Here is a 27,040-nt window from a genome sequence, read left to right as displayed (position 1 = left end):
ATGGAGACAGCGAGAGAGGACAACTGCACAGCATTGACAGAATTCATCCTGCTAGGGTTTGGAAGTGGTCCAGCACCTCACATCGTCCCCTTTGTGGTGTTTCTGGTGATTTACATTACCACTGTGCTTGGGAATGCCGGCATGATCCTCCTCATTAGAGCCAACTCTCGCCTGCACATGCCCATGTACTTCTTCCTCATGAACCTGTCAGTCTTAGACCTCTGCTTCACCTCCACCATCGCCCCCATAGCCATGGTGAGCTTCCTAGCAGGGAGAAAAGCCATTTCCTACAATGGATGTGCCACCCAATTCTTCTTCTTTTCTGTCTTCCTCACTGTTGAAGCGTTCCTGCTGGCAGCCATGGCGCATGATCGGTACACTGCCATCTGCAACCCACTCTTGTACCCTGTAATCATGTCCAAGTGGGTTTGTGTTCAGCTGGTGGCGGGGTCATATTTTGGTGGCTGCGTGAACTCCAAGGTACAGACTGGCTTCACCTTTTCACTGCACTATTGTGGATTGAATGAGATTGATCATTTCTTTTGTGACGGCCCTCCCCTGATTAGTGTCGTCACCAGTGATACGTATGTCAATAACCTGGTGATGTTTACCTTATTTGGCCTTGTCATAGGGAGAACCTCCCTGTTTGTGCTCATCTCCTATGCTTATATCATCTCCACCATCCTCAGGATTCACTCTGCTGAGGGCAGACACAAACCTTTCTCCACCTACACCTCTCATATAATAGCGGTGAGTTTATTTTATGGGTCCACAGCTTTCATGTATGCACAGCCCACCTAGTTAACTTCTCTGTACCCAAGGAAAGCGGTGTCTGTGTTTTACACCTTTGTCATCCCCATGATGAATCCCCTCATCTACAGTCTAAGGAACAAAGAGGTGAAAGAAGCTTGGGGCAGAACTATGGGGAAGAAATCTTTGAAAAGTTGAACCTTGCTTATGAACATAGAGACCAGATCTGCCTGTGCAGGGCTTTTGTGAACTTCTGAAATGTGAACAAAAAAACAACAAGAAGAAATACAAATTTCTGACAAAATATGTAATTGCTTTTCTTTGTCATTTTTCTCCAGCTATAAACTAATGAATATTTGGGATCAGTGTATGAATGGTGGGGGGGGACAACACGGGAGAGTAGGGGACTACCTCAAAATATCTATCTAGCCATCTAAGCTGTGGAACTCATTACCACTGGATATTATGTAATCAAATAAATTTGCAGAATTCTAAAATGGCTTCATTGTTTATAGGGACCTCCTGCTTTGGGGTATGAACCAACTGTTACTCTCTCATTTAGGAAGAATTTTTCTCCATGATTCAGATTATAATACTGTTGTCTTTGAAACAGCTGACACTGGGCACTACTGGAGATAGGATGATGATGCATGGCAATTCTTCTGCTCCTATAACATTCCAGATCATTGACTATACAACATATTTGTGACAATAAAGTATTTCCATATTTATTTGTATATTTCCGTATATTGATAATAGGAATTACCTCAGTCCAAATCATTGGGTAATATAAATTTGGTTTAGCCAATCTGACTTCAGTGGAGCTACATGGATTTAAGCCTGCTCAGAATCTGGCCCTTGAAGTATCTCTGATGTCATGGTGAGGTAGCTGTTGGAAAATGGTGAAAAATGTGACATCTGTATCAGGTAATGGAAACAGATAGAGTCTATGTTAGACTGGTTCATCTATGTGCAATACTCCTGTGTTGTGTCTGTAACACACCTCAGTAAAGTCAGTGGTTTTGATTCAAATCTCATTCCTATCAATGTAAATTAGGAGTATTCACTCATCCTGGTATAGATCACTAGTAGCTGCGTTTATACCACTGGGCTTGGTTCCACTATCACACACCCTGGTGTAAATCATTAGTAACTCCGTTGCAGCCAGTGGTGCTCATTCTCTTCTCACTCTCCCAAGTGTAAGTCTAGAGAAAATCTGCTGGTGCCAAGGGGATGGATTTTCCTTTCATCTGCTCATTGTAAAACCAGAGTAACTCCACTGATATCAATGTAGTTGCATTGTTGTAAAACTTGCATAAATGAAGGAAAGGTCAAGACCATTCTCTCCACATTTAAAGTTTCATTAACTTAGTAAAAGAATCACATCAAAACCCGCTTCCTGTTTCTTTTGGAGGTGAAATGGACACAACAATGGCCCAATTCTGCAGGCTTTTTAGAGGATAAAATCTCTTTGAACTCAGATGAGATTTAGGTGGACTATAGGTCGCTGTATCAGACTCACTCTGATCATTTACCATGGAAATCCCAGGATCTTAATCACTGAATATCAGTCTCCTGTAAATATGGTGAATGAGTCTCAGAATGTACCAATTTTAAAACATAAAAATAAAATTATAAAGGGACATACATTCTGTCTGTTTTCAATGTGTAAATGACAGCCTCTCTACATTGTTGTGTGGAAAAGCTGAAACTTTCTTTCTTTTAACACGGGGACAGATTTTAAAGTTATTTTAAATTCCAGTGGGAGTTAGGCACTTGAATATATTGAAAATCTGGCCCTTACTCATTTGAGTAGTCTTCTTGAGCCAGATTTATTCTGACACCTAGTGGGATTCTCAACAGTATCTTGGCACCTAACACCCATTGTAATCATTCAGTGTTAGGTGCCTATGGAATAGATGCACAAAGGGACTTTGGCATCCAACTGCCAATTTAGGGGCCTAAATCCCACCTGCTGGGATTCACAAAATCCCTGCTCAGCTGCTATCAAACCCAGCAGGGCTGGATGAACCTTTTGTGGGCCCAGTGCCAAACTTTTTTGTGGTTCCCCATGGGAGCAATGGAGCATGGCCTGGGGAGGTCAGTCCCCAGAGTGTGGGGCCAGACAGGGGCAATGAGTCATGGCATGGCAGGGGCAGCCCAGCTCTACCCAGCCCAGGGCAAGGGCACTATTTACAAACCAGCAGTTGACAGACACACAGTGGCCCACCTGGCCTTGTGCTGCCAGCATGCCCCTTCCCCTCGGGGAGTGGGCCCATGCCATGCCACAAAGCCCCCCCACCCAACATCCTCCTGACTCCCTATGTCTAGAGCCCCCCCAGATCCACTGTGCTCAGCACCCACCCCAAACCTTTTCACAAATGCACAGCGCCCTGCACAACACCATCCCTGCCCAGCGCTCCCCTGCCCAAAACCTCACCACAACTGCCCAGCACCCAACACAGAACCCCCAGTTCCCAGTGCCCCAACATACACATCTTCCCTACCCCCTCACAGCCCAGCACTGCCCCCACAAGCTCCCTGCACTGTCCCATTCCCCCACCCCTGATCTGATACAGGCCAGGCTGCACCAGTCCCAGGCAGTTCAGCTCCGGGGAGACAGGCAGGGCCCCACAGGTGGTGGGAAGCAGAGACTGCCCAGAGCGGGAGGTGCACTGGGGTGCGGCCAGGGGGCAGAGAGGAGCAGGGGGTAGGGCTGAGGAGGCAGCGGGGGGCAGGCCAAGAGGAGCGAGTGGGCGGGGGGAGCCAGTGGGGTCTCAGGGCGCAGTGCAAGCGGAGCAGGCCGGGGCCCCTTCTGAGCATGGGCCTGGCTCCATGGAGCAACTGAAGCCATTGTAAACCCAGGACTGGAATCCAGTAGCTACCTAAACTAACTTGGCACCTAAGTTTTTGCAGTAAAAGCTCCCTGGGCGCCTATGTTTCTGCTTTTAGGCATGACACAGGCACTGTCCTTTTCTTCCCCCCAGTGGGTACTCCACTGCTGCTCTGCCCGAGGCCCTGCTCCGCCTCTTCCCCCCAAGGCCCTGCCTTCACTCTGACTCTTCCTGCCCCTACTCTGCCCTCTCCCTCGAGACTCCCCACCCGCGGCCTGTGAGCCTGCTGCTCATGACTCTCTGCCTTCCCCGAGCGCCTCCCGCCAGCCACTCACTGCTCCTCTGGCCACCCCAGGGCCTGCTGAACAGCTGATCGGAGGCCAGCCCTGGGGCCCGGAAGCACTGTGGCCGGTGGGTGCTGAGCACTCCCTATTTTTTTCCAGGAGTGCTTGAGCCCTGGTGCACCCACGGAGTCAGCACTCATGTGGCCAATGCACTACTGCTTCCCTCTAGATGTCTGGACACGTAAGCCTCAGAGTGATGCACGGACCAAGGGAATTCGGGCCTAACTCGCCTGAAGGTCCCCACGTGGTAAATGTGCTCAGAGGGGGAGAAGTGATTTGAACAGGGATCTGCCACCTCTCAGGTGAGTGCCCTTACCTCTGGGTTATGGGATACTCAGATATGGGGCTCCCTCAATCCCGGATTTAGGCAGCGAACCCCTGAGCATTAGCATCTCCCATTGGCTGGGACCCACCTAGCATGCTGACTTTTGTCAATGCCATTCTAAGGCACCTAGCTCTCTCTGCTCCTTGCACAGGGAGCCTGGGCACCTAACTCAGGCTTTGTGAATCCCAGTAATTTTATAGGCACTTAAAACTGAGCTGCGATGACACTGAGCTGTGCAAAGCCTAAATTCCTTTGTGAATGTGGCCCGTGGTGCCATTGAAAATCCCTCTGCATGCTGCATATCCATTTTCATCAGCACGATTGTGAAAGTCAGTAACTGCTAAACAATGACACTAAGATATTGTTCAGGGGTATAATGTTAAGGGGATAACAATTGGTCTTTTACTTTATGGAGGGGGATTACGAGCATGTGACTTTACATTTGCTAATCAGTTTGCTGACTGGGCACAATCATGGTGCCACTGAAATCAATGGGAGTTCTACTGCTGATTCCAATGGGAAGGAGAACATATTGCTGACCAAATCTTGACACTGGCTATTGTCCTCACATGTGCCAACTCCATGCTCTACTCTCTGAGCCAAGAGATAGTGGGACAGATTCTGATCTCATGGCCTGATCCAAAGGCCATTGAAATCAATGGGAGTCCTTCCATTGACTTCAAAGGACAGGGGATCAGGTCCTCACTCTCACACAAGGGGTCCGGCTGGTGGAAACCAGCAGAGGTCCACTGAAGTCAGTGACTCAGTGGAGGTGTGATGATCTACACTAGCTTCATATCTGGCCCACTGATGGCAAAGGGGATGATTTACACCAGCTAGGTATCTGGCTTCATTGACTACAGTGGAGCTACGACTGCTTCACACCAACTGGGGTTTCAGTGAGTTGAGCTCAATGGATCTTTTCCAACTGACACCAGCTGGGGTATCTGGGGTTTTGACTGTAGTCAATGGAATGACTATCAGCTTCGCGTGGAGCTGAACTGGGCCTCTTAATGAGAGACATTTTGTGGATCTTTTCCTTTAAGCATCATAATCTATTCTGTCCCATTTGATTTGATACAATTCTGTTTAGGTGCTTACTAAAGTCCCTCCAGGTGCCTATCTGCCTCTTTAGGTGCCAAAATACCTTTGAAAATATGTCCCTAAGTGACTTGGGAGCCTAAGTCCCATAGTTTATTTCTCTGAGACTTTTACATTAGCATCCACTGAAAGGAGTACATACAGTTTGACAATGTTCAGAGGAAAGGGTAAGCAACCATGCAAAGTAGAATCAAGAGGCTGGTTTTCTTCACATAGGGGTGGCTGTCAGCTGTCCCTGCCAATGCATCTCCAGGGTTCAAAGTTATCGTATTAGCAATGACTATAGATTCCACTTACATTCAGGGTCCCATTTTACCAGATGCTGCACAATACATGGTCAGAAAAAGTCTGTGCTCCCAAAAAAGTCAGCATGTAAACAGATAGAGCCAGAGAAACGAAGTATCAATATCCACATTTTACAGATGAGGACCTGAGAAACAGTGGGATTAAGGTTGAGATTTTCAAAGCTGCCTAAGCACTTTGGACACTAAAATCCTATTAAAGTTAATGAGAGTTGGGTGCTCAAATCTGTTAGCATCTCAGCTTAAGCAGCCTGCCCATGTTCACATGGGGAGCTAGAAATAGATCCCAGATTTACCAAGTCACAGTCCAACATCTTTACCACAAAACCATCCACCCCCATGTTAGAGAGAGTTCCCCTTCCAAGGGATATAGACTTAGCCTCCGATTCATCACCCTTACATTTCGTCTGGGATTTTCAAAGGAGTCAAAGGGAGTTAGATATTCAGTAAGGTGCCTAATTTCCTTAGGCAATTGAAAGTCCCTGCCTTTCCCCATAATATTCACCAGCAGAGACCATTGTTCCATGGAAGAGCCTTGTTGGAATTCCGCTGTCTTTGGCACCCATTGTCATCCGTCCCAAATACCTATCCACTCTTCAATAGCCTTGCTACTTCAGGGAACTCAGTGGAAAAAGCCTTTCTTTTTTAGTTGTCTTCTCAGGGCCTCTTTCACCTCCTTGTTCCTCAGGCTGTAGATCAAAGGGTTCAGCATGGGGATGACAATGGTGTAGAACACAGAGACTACTTTACTTTGACCTGGGGAGGTTATGGCCCCAGGCTGGGCATACATAAAGAAGACTGTCCCAAAGAACAAGCTCACAGCCACCAGGTGGGAAGTGCAGGTGGAGAAGGCTCTGCGTCTTCCCTCGGCGGAGGGTATCCGCATGACAGTGGTAATGATGTAGCCATAGGAGATAAGGACGACCAGGCCAGTGCTCACTATGATGAACCCACACACGACCAGCATTGCCATTTCACTGGCAAAGGTGTCAGAGCAGGAGGCTTGCATCACTGCGGGGACGTCGCAGAAGAAGTGGTCAATTTTCCCCAGCCCGCAGAAGGACAAGGTGAATGTAAAGCCTGTCTGGATGCTGCAGTTGAGGCAGCCTGAGAGATAGGAGCCCGCCACCAGGAAAATACAAGCCCTCTTGGACATTGTGATTGGATAGCGCAGCGGCTTACAGATGGCGACGAAGCGGTCATAAGCCATCACGGCTAGGAAGAATGCCTCAGTGGTCCCAAAGAGAGAGAAGAAGAACATTTGGGCAGCACAGCTATTGTAGGAGATGGCTCTGTGCCCCGTTGAGAAGCACAGTAGGGCTTTAGGGGCAATGACGGAGGAGTAGCAGAGGTCCAGGAAGGACAGGTTCTTCAGGAAGAAGTACATGGGGGTGTGGAGCTTGGAGTCAGAGCTGATGATGGTGATCATGCTGACATTCCCCAGCAGGGTGACAGTGTACAGAACCAAGAAGAGGACAGAGAGGAAGACTTGCAGTTCGGGATGGCCTCCGAACCCTACGAGGATGAACTCAGCCACTGTGGTGTGGTTTTCCATGGTTCTTTTTGTATATGGAGGAAAGAAGAGACAGTTGTTCCCTCAGTGAGCTCCAATCACCACATTGGTATACGTGTCAGTGAACACATGCCGTGGAATGATCCATCACAACTCTGGACATGGGACAGAGAAGACAATACATAAGAATCACGCTTGCTTGCAACAGGTATCATTCTTCTTCATTATAAGCAAACATCAACATGTGTAGTTTATCATGTTGGAAATAGACTGGTCCTGAAAGTTGAAAGAAGGTTGAGAATGAATGAGAGAACTTTAACAAGCCAGGAAAATTGTAATAAAAATGTAGACCTTGTAACAATGCTGGTTCTGGTGGGACCAAACTGAGAGTGCAATTCAGGACCAACTGCTTAAAGCAGGACAGTTACAGCCCAAGGCTGGGTTTTTTCCACCTCTAAGGCAAACCAAAACAACCATACAGAGCAGACTTTGGTCTCACCCCACTGGCTAACCACAAGTCACACAAGCAATTCCCTTAGATACTCCAGTTTCCCAATATCTCCACCAGTGCCACTTGTTATGGGGATGAATGGTTATGAAAACCAATACCCCAGTAAAAGGAAAAAGGTTCTCTTAATCCCAAAGGAAAAAGCCCCAGACCCAGGACAATATACAAAGCAGATCTTACCCACAAATTACTCTGTTGCCAATCCTTTAGAATCTAAAATCTAAAGTTTTATTCATAAAAGGAAAAGATGTAGACGAGAGCAAGAATTGGTTAAATGGAATCAATTATATACAGTAACGGCAAAGTTCTTGGTTCAGGCTTGCAACAGTGATAGAATAAACTGCAGGTTCAAATCAAGTCTCTGGAGCACATCCACCGCTGGGAGGGGTCTTTCTGTCCTTGGTTCAAAGCTTCAGTGTCGCAAAGTTCCTCCAGAGGTATGAAGCAGGATTGACAATCAGATGGAGGAGCTGCAGCAGCTTTTTCTAAAAAGAGAGTAACAAATTTATTAGAGCCATAAGCTTTTGTGGGCTACAGCTCACTTCATTGGATGCATAGAATGGAACAGATAGTAAGAAGATGTATATATACATATAGATAAATTGGAAGTTACCATACAAACTGTGAGAGGCTAATTAGTTAAGATGAGCTATTATCAGGAGAAGGAAAAAAAACCTTTTGTAGTGATAATCAAGATGGCCCATTTAGACAGTTGACAAGAAGGTGTGAGGATACTTAACTTAAGGAAATAGATTCAATATGTGCAATGACCCAGCCACTCCCAGTCTCTATTCAAACCCAAGTTAATGGTATCTAGTTTGCATATAAATTCAAGCTCAGCAGTTTCTCATTGGAGTCTATTTTTTAAGCTTTTCTGTTGCAAAATTGCCACCCTTAAATCTTTTACTGAGTGGCCAGAGTGGTTGAAGTGTTCTCCTACTGGTTTTTGAATTTTATGATTCCTGATGTCAGATTTGTGTCCATTTATTCTTTTGCGTAGAGACTGTCCGGTTTGGCCAATGTACATGGCAGAGGGGCATTGCTTGCACATGATGGCATATATCACATTGGTAGATGGGTAAGTGAACGCGTCCCTGATGGTGTGGCTAATGTGATTAATTCCTGTGATGGTGTCACTTGAATAAGTATGTGGACAGAGTTGGCACTGGGCTTTGTTGCAAGGATAGGTTTCTGGGTTAGTGTTTTTGTTGTCTTTCTTTCTTTGTTCCAAAGACAAGCTGTCCATCACATGGCATGGAAAAACCTCGGAGTTCTGTCCATAGGCATGTCCCCGCATACCTTGCTGAGTCACAAGGTGTGTCTGCCTTCTTTCAATGGGTCAGATGTTTAGCTGATGGTCCTTAATGGGCCATCAAGCAGTCTAGGCAGAGCTGACACCAACTTGTCTGGGGTGTCACCCAGAAGCAGAGTACAAGTTTGAACTACAGACAGTATAGAGCCAATACTTATATCTTTAAATACAAAAATTATACATGCATATAGATAGCATAATCATAACCAGCAAACCATATCCTTGTCTTAGACACCTTATTTGACCCCCTCTATGCAAGATTTGGTGCCATTACAGGATCTTGGTTGCAACAATGTTCTATATAGTCCCAGTTCAAGTCAATAACGTCACACCCCCAACGCAAAATTGATGGAGGAAGGGATGACACAAACATCACTGACTGAATCCCAAGAGCTTCCCTCCTTGGTTCTGTCTTACTACAGCAAGTATTGTTTTATAACAGAAATGGTTTATCAAAGTCATGTTCAATAACATGACTGAATCTCTTTACAAACTCAAGGTAAAACTTTGTTAGAACAAAAGGGGATTGGATCTGCTCTTGCAGCATGGTTCCTGTATGTCTCATGTGATCTTGCCAAGAGCTAAAACTAAAGCTACTTTACGTATACAAGCTCTGGCAAATGTTTGGAACCCAGTTAACATCAAATCAATGTAGATATTAATGTTGTCCATAGTATAGGAATCTTGGCCTTTAGCCATGAAAGCAATATGGTAGTGTGCCTCAGTTTCCCTTGTCATACAGCACATCAGGTTTGGAATGTCTTTTCCCCTGTGAAAAGTTTTAATACTGCTGTCATAAATATAAAGGGAAGGGTAACCACCTTTCTGTATACAGTGCTATAAAATCCCTCCTGGCCAGAGGCAAAACCCTTTCACCTGTAAAGGGTTAAGAAGCTAAGGTAACCTTGCTGGCACCTGACCCAAAATGACCAATGAGGGAACAAGATACTTTCAAATCTGGAACGGGAGGGAACAAAGTGTTCTGTCTGTCTGTGTGATGCTTTTGCCGGGAACAGACCAGGAATAGAAGCCTTATCACTCCCATAAAGTTAGTAAGTAATCTCGCTAGAAAATGTGTTAGATTTTCTTTTGTTTAATGGCTTGTAAAATTCGCTGTGCTGGAGGGAATGTATAGTCCTGGTTTTGTGTCTTTTTGTAACTTAAGGTTTTGCCTAGAGGGATTCTCCATGTTTTGAATCTGAATACCCTGTAAAGTATTTACCATCCTGATTTTACAGAGGTGATTCTTTTACCTTTTCTTTAAATAAAATTCTTCTTTTAAGAACCTGATTGATTGTTCATTGTTCTTAAGATCCAAGGGTTTGGGTCTGTGGTCACCTGTACCAATTGGTGAGTATCTTATTATCAAGCCTTCCCCAGAAAAGGGGGTGTAGGGCTTGGGGGGATGTTTTGGGGGACGACATCTCCAAGTGGTCTCTTTCCCTGTTCTTTGTTTAAAACTCTTGGTGGTGGCAGCATACAGTTCAAGGACAAGGCAAAGTTTGTACCTAAGTAAGGATAAGCTTAGGGGGTCTTTTGTGCAGGTCCCCACATCTGTACCCTAGAGTTCAGAGTGGGGAAGGTACCTTTACAATTGTTTACAGGCATTAACTGAAACATCAGTATAACAAGGCCTTTTAACATAAATTGTGTTCTCATGTATTCCTTTTAACATTTTCCAAGATTATGCACATTGTACATTTTTACAGTTTTTGGTAACAGCAACACATTAGTCACAAAAATTACCATGAGCAATAGCAACAAATTCATTACAAGTGTCCATCTACAATTATGTTTGTCTTGCCACACCTCTGGGTCAATACCATTGGGGTTTGGGCCTTTTAGGGTCAGCCTGTGGCTTCCATTGCAAAATTAATGTCTCTGTTTCCTCCTTGTCCTGAAGGATCAAACCCTGATTTCCCTTGCTTAACAGAATTCACTGGCTGATTGGGTGTGCTCTCTCTGCTAAGAGCTATTAGCAACTCTTTCTTCTCCCAGTCAGTCAGGTAATTTGCATTCAAACAGACAGGAGCCTATTCACCAGTGTTCAGATGCTTCACTGCTAAGAATTCCAAGGCTGGACTCTGTCTTAAAGAGATACCATCCATTTTCACTAACAAGCTAGACTCAAAGTTCTGTTGTCCTTCCCTTACCAACCTCCGCTTCCACATGAAATCAGATGTGAAGTTCACTGAGAGAATACAAGTCATATGCACAGTGTCTAGAGATGAGAGTATACCTGCCATCCCCAGCATTCTCGAGAGATTAACTGCACAGCTGTTCTGCTCTGCAGACTCAGCTACCCAGTCTTCACTCAGAACCTGAGACACAGTCTGTTCACTTACAAAATCAGCGTGGAGACATTCTTCTCTCAACAACCTTGTCTCCCCAACAAGCTGGCCAAACACAGCCACTTGCTTATAGGACCGTTCAACTTTCTTAACAGCTTTCACTCCATCTGAGACCTTCTCAAAGCTAACCACACTGGATCTTTCAACAGGAAAGTCAGTGGATCCATTCACCACAGAAAATTTCTGGCTGTTAGGAACTGAAACTTTCTTGGTTAAATCACTTTCACAGCCTTCAGTTGCAGTAAACTGCTTGCAAAGACTATGATGAGGATTCCTTTCCCCAGGAGCTTTTCTAAGCAGCAATTCACCCCTCACAGAAATTCTGCCTTTACCTTCTTCACCTAAGGCTTGCTCTAAAGGAACACTTCTCTGAGCAACAACAGACTCTTTCTGGCTCTCACTTACATCCAGAATCACCTCTGGCCCATCAGGCAGATTCCTACTCAATCCCCTTTCAGGTAAACTTATAGACTTCCTAATTAAAAGGTTAGAAGCATTCTCCTTCCCTTTGCCACATAGAAGTTCAGGAATCTTTTCCTTCTTGCTACAAGTTTCCACACCATCAGTAGGTAACACAATTAAATCACCTTTCTGCTCACCTTAGCCAGGGCACAAGGAATCACCCTGATTAGACAGAGTTGCTACACCCTTTCCCAGCCACACATTAGCAACAGGAAAAATACAAGCACCAGAATTGTTTGGTCTCTGGGATTTTGCCATGACACTAACTGGATGCAACAGAGTTGCAGGGCCATTCTCCCTAGCAGACACAAACTTAGGACCATTCCCTTCCTGGGCTTTAGTTGAATCCAGAACCAACTCTGAGACAACTGCACGACCCTCAACCATCACAGGCTGAAAGGCACCTTCTGTCTGCTCCACAGACAAAAAAGAGGCATAGACACATTCTCCTTTACCAGACACACAGCTTTGGATTTCATTTCCCTTGTCCCAGCACACAGGGCTGTTCACAGACAACTGCGTGGAGACTGGGGTAGCTCCCTCCATAGGCAAGTCAATACCCCTGACAGACACAGGCACATTTCCTTCACTGTCACAATTCTCCACACAAGTAACAGATAAGGTATAGGGACACTCATCTTCCACTATCCTCACCTTCCCAAACTGCTGACTAGACAAAGCCTTCAGCTCACAAGGCTGCCTAGGCTCATCCAAACTTTCCTTACCAGGCACATTGCCACTCCCCACAGATAAACTGCTGCTCTCTTCATGACACTGAGCTACTTCCAGCAAATCACAGTTACCTTTTCCATGTTCACTGTTAGAAGCTGTACTAGCCAACAATCCATCACCCATTAAAAATCTACCCTTTCCTTCCTCAATTAGGGCTTTAACCTGACTATCCAATTCAGTCTGCTCCTGAGAAACATTTTCCTGACCTATGAGTTCTTTCTGTGCTTGATCTAATTCCAGATTCACTTCTGAGACATTAGACAGACATTCAGAAACTTCATTCACAGACAAACATTTGGAGAAACCCTCCCCAAGCAAATAATTGCCCATAATAGACACAGGTTTAAGATCATTCCTTTCTTGTGACCGGTTACCTGGACTGAACAAAGGTTTTCCCCAATCAAAAGATCCTTAGGCAATAACTTCCTTACACCAGCTATAATTTCATGTTTAGTACCATTCCATTCAAGGTAGATTCTGGCTAAAGACACGCTTACAGTAAACTCATAGAGGACTACAACAGTCACACTCTGATTTGGTAAGTAATCTTCCTCTTTGACAAGATCTGCTTTAACAAGAGTGATATTAGAAGCCATAATTTGCCCTAACCAACTTTTACCATTAACTTTTACACTCTTTATGAAGTTTCCACTACCACTTCCATACATAGCATTGACACAATTTATGGAGTCACCCTCTACTGAACTCACAGTAACAGTATTTACGTAAAAGGTGGCAGTGTTGGGGTACATTTGGTTACACCCAGACAACTGCTCAGAGTTATACAACATACCAACATTGTTATATATTGGACTTTCAAGAGAATAAAATTTCTGCTGTTTTTCCATTGCTTTTTTGACTTGGAGCTGAAGTCTGGTAGTTTCTTGTTGCATCTGGCAAACCCCCTTCTTTGCAGCCAGCTGCTCCAGGCACTGCTTGCGAGCCCTTTCCTTCCTTTCATCAGCCTCCTTCTCCAGCTGGGCCAAGGCTTGCTTCTCTCTCATTCGAATTTCTGCCAGTTTTTGTTCATGTTCCAACTGCAGGCCGTCTCTCAGGGCTTGCAGTTTCATTGCTTCTGTAGTATCAGGTAAGGGCTGTGCTCCAGCCTTCTGATCACTGGCCATTAACAGGTCTCTCAGTTCTTAATTTGTAACTTTCTTTCGAAAGCTTATCCCCTTTTCTGAACACAAAACGTTCAGGGCTTTTTTGTCAAGGCTCTCCTATGTTCTTTTGCTCACCCATTGCAACTGCTTTTTAACCAATACCAAAATTCAATATCTCAATATCAAAATTCAAATTTGGATAGCATGGGGTTCTGACCCAAAGTTTAATTGACCTGGTTCTGTGGATCCAAGCAAAACTATGCCACTGTAACGATGCTGGTTCTGGCGAGACCCAACTGAGAGTGCCAATTCAGGATAAACTGCTTAAAGCAGGGGAGTTACAACCCAAAGCTCGGGTTTTTCCACCTTTAAGGCAAACCAAAACAACCAAACAGAGCAGACTTTGGTCTCACCCCACTGGCTAACCACAAGTCACACAAGCAATTCCCTTAGATACTCCAGTTTCCCAGTATCTCCACCAGTGCCACTCGTTACGGGGATGAATGGTTATGAAAACCAATACCCCAGTAAAAGAAAAAAGGTTCTCTCGATCCCAAAGGACCAAGCCCCAGACCCAGGTCAATATAAAAAGCAGATCTTACCCACAAATCACTCTGTTGCCAATCCTTTAGAATCTAAAATCTAAAGGTTTATTCATAAAAGGAAAAGCTAGAGATGAGAGCAAAAATTGGTTAAATGGAATCAATTACATACAGTAACGGCAAAGTTCTTGGTTCAGGCTTGCAGCAGTGATAGAATAAACTGTAGGTTCAAATCAAGTCTCTGGAGTACATCCACATCTGGGATGGGTCTTTCAGTCCCTGGTTCAAAGCTTCAATGTGCCAAGGTTCCTCCAGATGTACGAAGTAGGATTGAAGACCAGATGGAGGAGCTGCAGCAGCTTTTTATATTCTCTTGCCATGTGGTCTTTCTTTCTTTGTTCCAAAGACAAGCTGTCCCTCACATGGCCCGGAAAAACCTCAGAGTTCTGTCCATAGGCATGTCCCCGCATACCTTGCTGAGTCACAAGGCGTGTCTGCCTTCTCTCAATGGGTCAGTTGTATAGCTGATGGTCCTTAATGGGCCATCAAGCAGGCTATGCAGAGCTGACACCAACTTGTCTGGGGTGTCACCCAGAAGCAGAGCACAAGTTTGAACTACAGACAGTATAGAGCCAATACTTATAACTTTAAATACAAAAATGATACATGCATATAGATAGAAATGGACTATAAGGTGGATAGAAAGCTGGCTAGATTGTCGGGCTCAATGGGTAGTGATCAAAGGCTCCATGTCTAGTTGGCAGCCGGTATCAAGTGGAGTGCCCCAAGGGTCGGTCCTGGGGCCGGTTTTGTTCAATATCTTCATTAATGATCTGGAGGATGGCGTGGATTGCACCTTCAGCAAGTTTGCAGATGACCCTAAACTGGGAGGAGAGGTAGATACACTGGAGGGTAGGGATAGGATACAGAGGACCCTAGACAAATTAGAGGATTGGGCCAAAAGAAATCTGATGAGGTTCAACAAGGACAAGTGTAGAGTCCTGCACTTAGGACGCAAGAATCCCATGCACCACTACAGACTAGGGACCGTGGCTCAGCAGCAGTTCTGCAGAAAAGGACCTAGGGGTTACAGTGGACAAGAAGCTGGATATGAGTCAACAGTATGCCCTTGTTGCCAAGAAGGCCAATGGCATTTTGGGATGTATAAGTAGGGGCACTTCCAGCGGATTGAGGGAGTGATCGTTCCCCTCTATTTGACATTGGTGAGGCTTCATCTGGAGTACTGTGTCCAGTTTTGGGCCCCACACTACAAGAAGGATGTGAAAAATTTGGAAAACGTCCAGCGGAGGGCAACAAAAATGATTAGGGGACTGGAACACATGATTTATGAGGAGAGGCTGAGGGAACTGGGATTGTTTAGTGTGTGGAAGAGAAGAATGAGGGGGGATTTGATAGCTGCTTTCAACTACCTGAAAGGGGGTTCCAAAGAGGATGGATCTAGACTGTTCTCAGTGGTAGCAGATGACAGAACAAGGAGTAATGGTCTCAAGTTGCAGTGGGGAGGTTTAGGTTGGATATTAGGAAAAACTTTTTCACTAGGAGGGTGGTGAAGCACTGGAATGCTTTACCTAGGGAGGTGGTGGAATCTCCTTCCTTAGAAGTTCTTAAGGTCAGGCTTGACAAAGCCCTGGCTGGGATGATTTAGTTGGGGATTGGTCCTGCTTTAAGCAGGGGATTGGACTAGATGATCTCCTGAGGTCCCTTCCAACCCTGATATTCTATGATTCTATGATAGCATAATCATAGCCAGCAAACCATAACCTTGTCTTAGACACCTTATTTGACCCCCTCTATACAAGATTTGTTGTCACTACAGGACCTTGGATGCAACAATGTTCTATATGGTCCCAGTTCAAGTCAATAACGTCACAGACCTAAATAGATATATTATAAATATATGTATTATAAAAATAGTGAGAAAAAAGATCAAAGTGAGCAGAAGTAGAGAAAGAGATTAGAAAGGGAAAACAGAGGAAAAATGTGTGAGATAGATAGATAGATAGATAGATGTGAAAACTTAAGTATTTAAAATTTTGGGGGCGTTAGGTGGGAATCCGTTAGATAACAACTAAGCCCTACATTTTTACAATAGTCAATCTCATGACAGTTTCACCATTCATGGTGGCAAAAAACTCAGGCTTTCACATCACAAGAGTTCAGCCCAAACCAATCCAAGCCAATTTGTGTTCTAAGTAGAAAACTGTTTGCCCAATTCATGTCCAAAGATCACTTCCTTAACCCTCACTTGAAAGAGGAGAAAAGGGGTCCAAATTTTACTTTTGCTGAGACCAGTGTAAATCAGGAATAGATGTGAAGTCACACTGCTTAATGCTCTACTAGAAAGTGCTTGGATACTAGCATGGGGACTGCAGTATAAAAACTATGTAGAATAGAATAGAAAATAATAGAATAGAATATGAAAATATGTGTTGAGATCAATAGTTTTCTCCTCTCCCCCACTCTGATGTAAATCAGGAGTACCTCCATTGGCATCAGCAGGACTGATTCTGCTCTCACTCACTCCAATGTTATTCTAGTGTATCCCGAGAATGGTCAAAGTACAGCTATGTTGTAAAGTTGGCTTAGGAGACAACAGAATCAGATCTCATGTGTACTTCTGTCTAATCATCTGACTCCACCACAGAGCCAGTTTCTCTCTCTCTTTTCCCCCATTATAAACTAGTAATTATTTTAAATGAACTCTCTGCCTTTTCTAACTTACTTGTCTTCCCGCCCAAGAAGGACTAATATTTTGTCACTGAAAACAAATCAGGGTAGCTGTTGGAAACATGACACGGTCAGATGATAATAGAATTACTCACTCTTCAGGTATATCCACGTCCACAGAGATTAACAGATAATCCTTTGGGTTTATTTCATTCAAAAAAAGTGGATCTTCAGAAATGTGATAAAGAAAAAATAAAAACATGAAACCCTGAGCTTTGAAACATCCAGAAGTCTTATGGAAGGAAAGTAATGATGAAAGTGCTTCCTTGATTTCACTGATTTCTTTCAGAAGAGAAAAAAATATGAGTTTTTCATCTGCATACATTGAATGAGTAACACTGTGTGTTTCGTTAACTCATCCTTGGTCTGCTTTTTAAAGTGACTTTCCTTTTCCCTTAGGACACATTCTTTAAGCAGTCAATTAACTTTGTTTTCCACATGTGGATAAGGACGCAATCTTTTTAAGAACTAAAATAATAAGAATTGCTCTTAGTGTTTTCACCAGGAATTGAAATTAGGGGGGGTGTTCGAATTTACAGGGCGGGGAGGTCAGGGCCGATGAGGGGTGAGACCGTGAGGGTGAAGGTGGGTCTATGGCACCATAGTAAAAACTGAAAAATATTTCATGACCATTTAATTAGATTTAACTCATGTTTTAAAATCATCACAAAAATTAAAGTTGGCTACTCAAGCCTTCTATGAAGCACTACATCTTCATCCTTCTTGGTTTCTTGTTACAATTTTGCACAACTCTGTTAATGAACTTCTTGAATGCAATACATTCATATTTGGTGGCTTCTCGTGTGTCCGATACTACCATTCCTTCAATTGATATGCTCATTAGATCATTCACATGATCAGGCAGAAGGCGACTTCTTTCAGAACACAACATTCTATTCAATTGAGGCAAAAGAATGCTCAACTGTAGCTGTTGTGACTGGGAGTAACAAGAGATGAATTCCTACTTCTTTCATCCCAGGAAACATAGCACAAAGATTGGGTCAAACCACTAGTGATGATAAAAAAGAAGTTAAAGTCAAATCTTCATTCATTCGTCGTATGATATTCCACTGTGTGTTCAAATTCTCTATTCTGTCCTGAGCCTATGGCAGTCCCATTGCTGGTAGTGCCTAACTCCACTCAACTGTTGGTGTTTTACAGGACAGGGATCCGTAAAAGCTACGTAGAGGTTTAGTAGAATCTATAAGTCGCTGTTGTAGATTTTTAAGAATCAAGTCTGTGTACTTTTTCAGTTGTCTTAAACACTTATTGTCCTCTTCACTTAAGGATTCAATATAAATGCCTTCATTACTCAACTTCTGGACTGAAGTCTTTGCTTCTTCCAGTACTTTTTCAATGGATAGCTCTCTGACTGATCCAAATGTAGCTTTTATTGCTGGACAAAGATCTACTACTGTTGTAGCAGATGCCTGGATGGCATTGTTTAATGATCCAAGTGGTTTCAACAGTAGACTTACAAGGGAGAGAATGGCAATAGTCTTCTCTGAACATAGTAGCAAAAGTAATCCACCAGCCTCACTACTTAGATCCGTGCCATCTTGATAAATACTTTCCAAAGCCAGTAATAACAGCTGGAGTAATTTTAAGACAACAACCAAGGATCGCTCATGAAAAAGCCAGAGGGTTTTCCCAGGTTGGACTAATTTGAACTTCAGTCCCAGTGTATCTACTTTATTTTCTAAGATATTCAGTCTTTTTGGACTCTTACTGAAAAAAGAATATAATGAAGACATTAAATTTATAGCTTTTTTAATGTCTTTTGAAGAGTCTGCAGCTCGTACTAGCGCTAGTTGGAGTAGATGGCCTCTGCAGTGTGTATAGGAGAGATTAGGGTTACACTTTTCTCTGAGCAAAGCTTGTACTCCACCATGTCTTCTAGAGAAGTTTGCAGCTCCATCAAATGCACAAGCAGCCATCTGTTTGGGGTCCAGCTGACAAGCATTTAACTCTTCTAAGATGTGTTGTCACAGATGCAGCCGATGTGTCTTCTATAACTTAAACATCTAGAAATGCATCTACTGGCCTACCACTGACATCAAGATAATGTACACAATGACTTAATACTTGATGCCCATTTGCATCGGTGCATTCATCAGCCATGTATGCAAATTTTTTTATGGTGAGAGAGTTCTTCACGTTTTCAACTGTTGAGTCTTTCACTGTTGCACCACATGCTTCTAGCCAGTCAGTTGAGTTTCTTGCAGAAAGATAGTGAGCATTTGCTGGTCTTGTTCGGAACCAGTGTTCATCTTCAGGATGAACAAGTGACAATGCACTTAACATTGGCCTCCAGTTTGTAGTGTGCGGTATCTCTTGCTTAAATAGAACGTATGATGCCACAGCCATGTTTGTTCGCATGAACTGTGTTGTGTCTCCAGCATGCTTAACAGCCTCATGAACACTCACCGGTGTTGTCCTTGGTCAGTGGAGACTCAGAGCTCAGAGGCGCTTTCACATGAGTTCACCTCCCAGGTGGGGGGCAAGAAGGCACTTTGCTCGTTCCTCCAGCTGCTCACTGTTCGCTTTGGCCACTGCTGTTCGTTGTGCCACTGTTCACTCCATTGCTCTGTTGCCAATGGCCCTGCGCCGTCACCTTCTGCTGCCACCTGCCACTGTGATCTCTGCGAGTGGGTCTCTTGAGGTTCCACCAGCTCTCAGTGATTTCAGCTGAGCTCTCAGTGGAGGAACCTCACTGCTCGTGCAGACTGGGCCGTCTCTTCCACAGAAACACTGTCCCACAGCAGGTCTAAGCACTTAGACCTGATTTCAGCTGTAGTGGTCACTAAACAAAACAAAAGACTATCTATGGAGCCTAATCAGCTCTGTCTTTAACAGTGGAGAGGGGCAGGTCAAATAGTACTTGTGACTCGGGAAGACCATCAAGCAAAACACCTGTCCCCACCCTCTCTCTTGGTGCCCTCAATCAGCACAGGCTAAGTACAGTTCTACTGCCCTTTACTCATACAATAAGAACAACATTTCATTACCCACCCTCCCCCTGAATTCAAGTGATTTGTAACCCAACCTCAGCCAAAATCTATCACTTGGGCAATGCAGTTCTGCTTGCTGGATACCTAGGTAGATTAGGTGTGAATGTAAATGCAATCTGGTCCTGAAGCCTTTCCCCACAGCCCCTAGCTCATCACTATAGCTGTCAGGGAGATCTCATTTAGACTTTGTTTACAAATCATAATTTGAAATTATTAGGTTGGTCAACATCACCAAAATGAATGCACTGACATGGTCATAAAAACAACAGCTGTATAAGGAAGCTAGTCTATGTTTATACTTTTAAAATCTATTATACTTTTTCAGATACAGGTATTTTATCATACACTGTATATGCTTTTAAAGTGTGTATTAATGTTTCAATTTCAATTCAAATTTCCAAACAGTCACTAAACAGGCAACACTGCACATAACTAGTTCACAAAACTGGGAGGGGGGGGGTGTTGGGGAAATTCGGGGCAGGGAGAGGGAGAAATCCCTGGCTGGTGCAATAGAAAGAATAGATCCCACTGGAGAATTTGCTCACTGACTGCTAAATTTCAGAATGTTTTGTAAACAACTGTTTGAGTGGCAGGATGTGTCCATGGTTAGGTCTATCGACTTGGAATTTGGACACCTAGGTTTGGGTCCCTACTCTGTCATAGACTTCCTCTGTCACTTAGGCCAGATTTTAAAAGGGATTAAGATGCCTACTGATGCAGAGAGGTGCCTAATGCACACTAAAATCAACTTAAAGTCACCAGGAGTTAGGTAAGTATGTGCTTCTGAAAATCTCACTAGGTTCTTGTCAGCATCTTTAGACACATAGAAGGTGGGAAGGGACCTCAGGAGATCATCTAGTCCAACCCCCTGCTCAAAGGAGAAACAATCCCCCATTTTTGGCCCAGATCCCCAAATGGCCCCCTCAAGGATTGAACTCACAACCCTGAATTTAGCAGGCCAATGCTCAAACCACTGAGCTATCCCTCCCCCTCAAATACCTTAATACCTTTACAAATCTGACCCTAAGTGACACAGGAAGCCTGTAGCAGAAGAGGGCCTTGAACCAGCCCCAGCACAGACCCTAACCACTGGATCATCCTTCCTTTCTTTAGCTCCAGCTCACATACATGATCCAACAGGTTTATCTTGTAAGTTTGGCTTCTCCCAAGGAGAGGCTCTGGCTTGAGTAGTTTTAGTGGATGAAAAGTCCCGTAACTTTGTTGATTGACTAGGGCTCCAACCCACTCCCATTGTTACAGCTTCCATTCATTGCAACAGGAATAGGACAAGGCCTATTGCTGTGGAGATTGGGACTGCAGACGTTCTACTGTGCAGTACCCTGTTGGGTGTTGTCCCCGCCTCCCTGGGAAATTTTGACAAAAATGATTTTTTGGTGAAATATCAAAAAAGCAAAATATTCAAAATGGGGCCGTGGAGCATCATGGTAGTTTCAATGCCTTATGCACCCCTGTTTCTCTTGGAGCTGCAATCTCCGGCTGGACTACATCTCCAACGATGCACCAGCTTTTTTCCTTGTTGTATGGAGTGAGCGTGCACCATGGGAGATGTATTCTGGCCAGAGACCCCAGCCCATAGTGGAAAATAACAGCATAGGGCAGCCAAACTACAACTATCAGAACTGTTTGAGAAAATGTTGTTTAGTTGAAAATCCAATTTTCCATTGGCAAACAATTTAAATGGAAAATTCTTGACCAGATATTTTTCTCTAGTCTAAGTCTGGTGCAGGAGCTCAATGTAATAACTCCTCCCTCACCATCTTCAGTAAAGTTGGAACTGTGGATCATCAGGCATAAAGCACAGCCATTTGACACTTGAACTAAAGGAGGAAATCTATCTGGTGGCAGAGTAATAGGCTGTTATTTTCTCTGTGGCCCAGCCCCTAGGATCCTGCAAGCATTTTATGAGAGGTGTTTTAGCACTGATTTTGATTATTTGTTCCATATTGATAACTGTAATTGCTGTTAGAGGTCATGACCAAAGGCATTTTTATTAAGTTGACAAAGAAAGATTTATTATTCCAGTACCATAGCTCCAATAGACTCAATGTGAGATTAGAGTCCCGTTGCTCTCAGCACTGCACAGCCACACAGTGATAGGTTATCCATGCCTCAAAGAGTTTGCATTTCTAATAAACAGGGTAGGTGAAGGAATTGTTATTATTCCTGTTTGACAGATAGAGAACTGAGGCATAGAGACATTTAGTTGGGATCTACAAAGGACTTCGATGGAGATTTTAAATGCAAAAAAGAGAATTAGGTACCCAAATACCATTGAGAACCAATGGAAATTGGGATGGAATTATTTTTTTTTAAATGCCTAAGTGACTTAGGAGCACAAGTCTCACTGGCATTCGAAAAATACCGCCCTGGGTCCCTAATTTCCTTGGGCAATTTTAAAAATCCCTGTCTCTGAGAATTGACCCCCAGTATCCTGAGATCTGTTCCAGTAAATCAAGACCATCTTTCTTCTCCCAGAAAAAAATATACTGGGTGTGTTGCACTTGTTCATTACATTTCTGCTCGCCCTTAAGACCAGCTTCCGTCATTACCTGAGCATCCTCTTAGCATGGACTCAAAATAAAAGTAATTCAATTTATTTTCTAATAATTAATGCACAAATAAGTCATGCTTCAAAGACAGTTTCAACAATGGAAGAACCCACTGTCCCAACTGTATCCAGCCATCCTGCATCTTATGGCTGGTCCTTTCTTTGATGCCATAGCTAACTGTAGGATCTTTGCCATTCTATAGATGTGAATTTGAAGAACAGAGGGGGTTAGATCAACCTGTTCATAAATTGTTGGTTCCTTGGGTTACGAGAGGATGACTGCAGACACCATGGGCCTGCTTTTTCAGACTTTTTTGATACTGAGTAGAACTCATCAGAATATGGGAATTTTTCAATGATAAAAATTCATTTCATCTAAGTTTTCCACAGAAAAGTTTGTCTTTTGGGGAAAATATTGAAAATCAATTTCAGTTTTCAAATGCAACCATAGTGCCACATTGCAGTTGCAGTTCAATTGCCTCATGCATTAAACACCTCTAAGTACAAGCTCCCTGATTGGACTACACCTAACATAGTTTCCTGTCATGGACATAGGAAGTAGTTGCATCATGTGAGTCCCCACTTGTGGTGCATTATGGGAGATGTAGTTTGGTTGATGAGAGCAACCTAAAGAGGACAATGGGGATGTGAAGAAACAGAACTAAACTCCTGTGAGGGGGAGAGATAGCTCAATGATTTGAGCATTGGTCTCCTAAACCCAGGGTTGTGAGCTCAATCTTTGAGGGGGGCATTTAGGGCTCTGGGGCAAAAATTAGGGATTGGCCCTGCTTTGTGCAAAGGGTTGCACTAGATGACCTCCTGAGGTCCCTTCCCACCCTGATATTCTATGACTACCAAAAATATTTTCAATAAGTTGTTTTTTTCAAGCATTTGTGTTTTTTTAATGAAAAATTTATTTTTTCCACAGAATGTAGGCACTTGTGAAAAAAATTGTTTAGTCAAAACACCAATTTTCTATCACAACACACTTTTGTGGAAAATTTTTGACCAGCCTGAGTGCTGAGAAGTCACAGCACCCCTGTACTTCAGAAGATTGTGGGGGGAGGAAAATGATAATGAGAAGAGCAAAGGACTGGTGAACAGAGACAGCACTGGGGGGTTAGAAGGAGGACAAGAATTGAGGTGTACTCCAATAGGATAGGAAATTTTTGAATGGGGGATCCCGGAATAGGGATAGAATGGTGGAGAAGTCAGCAGAGGGAGGAGTAGAGAGAGACAGAACAGGTGGGATGTGTGTAAAGGTAGTAAAGCCCAGAGACAATGGGTTGGGGTATACATATATATGTGGACAAGAGAGACATGGCTGTGTATTAATGGTTGGTTTGCTCTCCATGCTCAGCAGTACCAGAATCAATATACTTCCAACACAAATTTCATGGGAGAAAAATGGCCTTGTGGTCCCAAACGCTGCCCCAGCATGGCCAAAAACTTTTGGTAAACTTTTGAGTAAACTTAGGCTGAGATTTTCAAAGATGACAAAAGAAGCTAGCTACTCATTGATATTCAGAGGGAGCTGGGAACCTAGGTTGGGATTTTTGAAAAGGCCTGCTAGAGCTCGGGACCCAAATCTCCCTGAATTCAAGGTGTGAGGCAGAGAGAAGAATTGAACAGAAATCTGCTTAGCAACAGCCCACTGTCTTACCCACAAGCCCATCCTTCCCCAGCAGCGTGGCTTGCCCAATTTCACCTAGATATAGGATAAGAACACAGGTTTACTTGTTCCTAGTGTAGCATGCCATCCATCCGAGACTCATCAGTAACCCTCTTCTCCAGCAGTCTTTAACTACGTTCCCCAGTGCTGCTTGTGCCAAGCTTTGCCTTCCTTAGGGCATCCCTGATCTCTTTGTTCCTAAGGCAGTAGATGAGGGGGTTCAGGAGCGGCACCACCACAGTGTAGAGCACTGACACCAGTTTGTTGGAGTTGTAAGCGTACATGGCCTTGGGTTGGGCATAGGTGAAGAGGGTGGTGGAGTAGAACTAGACCACCACTGCCAGGTGGGAGCCGCAGGTAGAGAAGGCCTTTTGCCTGCCCTACGACAAGGGGATCTTGAGCACAGTGAACAGGATGCAGATGTACGAGGTGACCACAATGCACAGAGGCACCATGATGACCATCAGGGCCAAGATGAAGTCCACCAGCTCGGCCAGGGATGAGTCAGTGCAGGAGATGTTCAATAGGGAGAGATGTCGTAGAAGTAGTGGTTGATGGTGTCAATGCTGCAGAACCTGAGCTGGGCAATGAAGCTGAGCTTGATGGCAGCGGTGATCAAGCCACAAAGCCAGCAGCTTGCAGCCAGCTGGGTGCAGAACCTATTGCTCATGATGGATGGGTACTGCAAAGGATTGCATATGGCTAAGTAACGGTCATAGGCCATGGCAGCCAAGAGGATGTACTCAGTGCACACAAAAGTCACAAAGAAATACAGCTGTGCCATGCACTCTTGGAAGGAAATGCGTTTATCCTGGGTCATGAAATCTGCCAGCATCTTGGGCACAATGACTGTCACGTACCAGATCTCCAGGAATGACAGGTTGCCCAGGAAGAAATTCATGGGCTTGTGCAGCTGGTGGTTAGCCCAGATGACAAGGATGATGATGATGTTTTCCATCAGCGTTAGCAAATAGGCCAGGAAGAAGACGGAGAAGAGGAGCAGATACAGCTCAGCAGAAGTGGGGAATCCTAGTAGGATGAAGTGGCTGACATTGGTTTGATTTCCTTCATCCATTCCTTACATGCAGTACCTTCCTTCTCCACCTGTGATTAATTTAATCATGATTAGCCAGATTCCGATCAGTCTAGATCCATGGCTGTTCATTATTTGCTTGATAGTAGCAACAAGCAGCCCAACCCAAGAGCAGGGCCCCATTGTGCAGGACTCTGTACAGACATATTGTATGAGAACAGTCGCTGTACCAAAGACCTTTAGAATTTGAATAGACAAGAGGGACTCATATTGTAGATTCTTCATGCCAGAGACCATCTTTTTGTTCTGTGTTTGTACAGCACCTAACACAGTGGGATTTCAATGGGAGTTAGGCAACAAGGTGCTTTTGAAAACACCACTAAGCATCTATCTGCTTCTTTACATACTTAAAGGCCTTTGCAAATCTGTCCCATAGGAGCCAAAGTTTCATTGAAAGTCAAGCACCCAAAGCCTAGATTCACAAATGAATTAAGCACCTAAAGTGCATATTTAGGTGCCTAAATCTGGGTTTGGGTGCCAAAATCCTAGTTTTAGGCTACAGTGCAATTCACAAAACTCCCACTGCACCCAGTAGGTGCCTAAATGCACTCAGCACCTGAGCTTTTGCAGTACAATTTCCCTGGGTGCTGATGTATCTACCTCTGGCCATGCACACTGCTGCCTCATTCTAGGTATCCGGGCACTTATCTCCCACTGAAGCCCTAGAGCGATTCACAAACCAGGGGAAGACAGATGTTCAGCTGCCTAACTCCCATGCTGGGCTCCCTTTACATATACAAACTTTATATATACAACTCCTTTGGGCTCCTTTGATTATCTATCTATCTATCTATCTGTCTATCTGTCTATCTCAGAGGAGCCTAAAGGAGTTAGAAAGGCTTCTCAAGGAGTTATATATAATTGATTTTTTTTTCTTTCAAAAATAAGGGGTGAAAAAAAGACAAAAGAACAAAAAACATAAAGAAATGGAAAGGGAGGGAAATGTTGGTCATGTTGCAAGGATGAACAGAGAACCCAGCATGCTGCGCTCTCAAATTTTGCATTGATGTGCAAAGGGGTGCATGATCTGACCCTGCCTGGTGCCCCCCTGAGTCCTGTCTCAGAGATTCAAAGATTCATAGGATTGAGCAAGATCTAGAAACTTCACTACCTGACTCCAGATAGTGTGCCATCACCTCGGTCACCTTTGTGGGTTCAATGTGTGTGTGTGTGTGAGACAAGAGAGGAACATCTCAGTTTCCATCCACAGTGCCATCACCCCTGGTCACCTTGGTGGATTCAATGTGTGTGTGTGACAGGAAAGGAACATCTCAGTTTCCATGCACTAGGGATTAAACAAAAGTTTCTAAAATGTTAGGCCATTTTTTTCTCATTTTTTTGCTGAGGTCCCTCATTTCTGATATGTTACCCGCTCCTTAGGTGCCAGGTCAGCAAAGTCACGGGGCCAGACTTCTATGCCTGGAGCCATTCTGCTCTCCCACCTAAGCAATGTGAGTCATTTGGCTAGGTAGGATGATTGCCATGATAATGGATACCTCCTCCTTTAGACTCCTTTGAAAATCCCAAACACCCATAATGACTGCACTTACATTCCAATGTGGTGTCAAAATGCAGTAAGGTGAGACATTTATTTCAGGTGAGCTGTATCTAAAACTTGAATCTGTGAATGTTTAAAGGAGAGGATTCATTATTAGAATACTTGCATATGGGAAACTGGATGGATGCACCATCCCATGCACTAGTATCTAAACAATAAGCTAAAGATATCTTTAACCAAGTCTAACCTCATGTCTTAATGGGTCATTAT

General features: G+C 44.0%; 1 protein-coding gene and 2 pseudogenes across 1 annotated transcript; 1 reads left to right on the top strand and 2 right to left on the bottom strand.

Annotated features, from left to right (window-relative positions):
* LOC125622613 (olfactory receptor OR9H1-like) lies at positions 1-948 on the top strand (annotated as a pseudogene).
* A 5,330-nt stretch (positions 949-6,278) lies between these two features.
* LOC125622623 (olfactory receptor 9S13-like) lies at positions 6,279-7,211 on the bottom strand. The gene has a single exon (XM_048820749.2). The coding sequence runs from the start codon at positions 7,209-7,211 to the stop codon at positions 6,279-6,281; it is 933 nt and encodes a 310-aa protein (XP_048676706.2).
* Positions 7,212-24,307: 17,096 nt separating this feature from the next.
* On the bottom strand, positions 24,308-25,254 carry LOC125622490 (olfactory receptor 6Y1-like; annotated as a pseudogene).
* Between the last annotated feature and the right edge of the window lie 1,786 nt (positions 25,255-27,040).

The sequence above is a fragment of the Caretta caretta genome, chromosome 13 (assembly GCF_965140235.1).
Source record: "Caretta caretta isolate rCarCar2 chromosome 13, rCarCar1.hap1, whole genome shotgun sequence".
Classification (NCBI taxonomy): Eukaryota; Metazoa; Chordata; order Testudines; family Cheloniidae; genus Caretta; species Caretta caretta.
This window is presented reverse-complemented; position numbering and strand designations above follow the sequence as displayed.

Excerpts from the sequence above, each read along its gene's own strand:
- LOC125622623 (XM_048820749.2), bottom strand. The coding sequence starts at position 7,211 with ATGGAAAACCACACCACAGTGGCTGAGTTCATCCTCGTAGGGTTCGGA.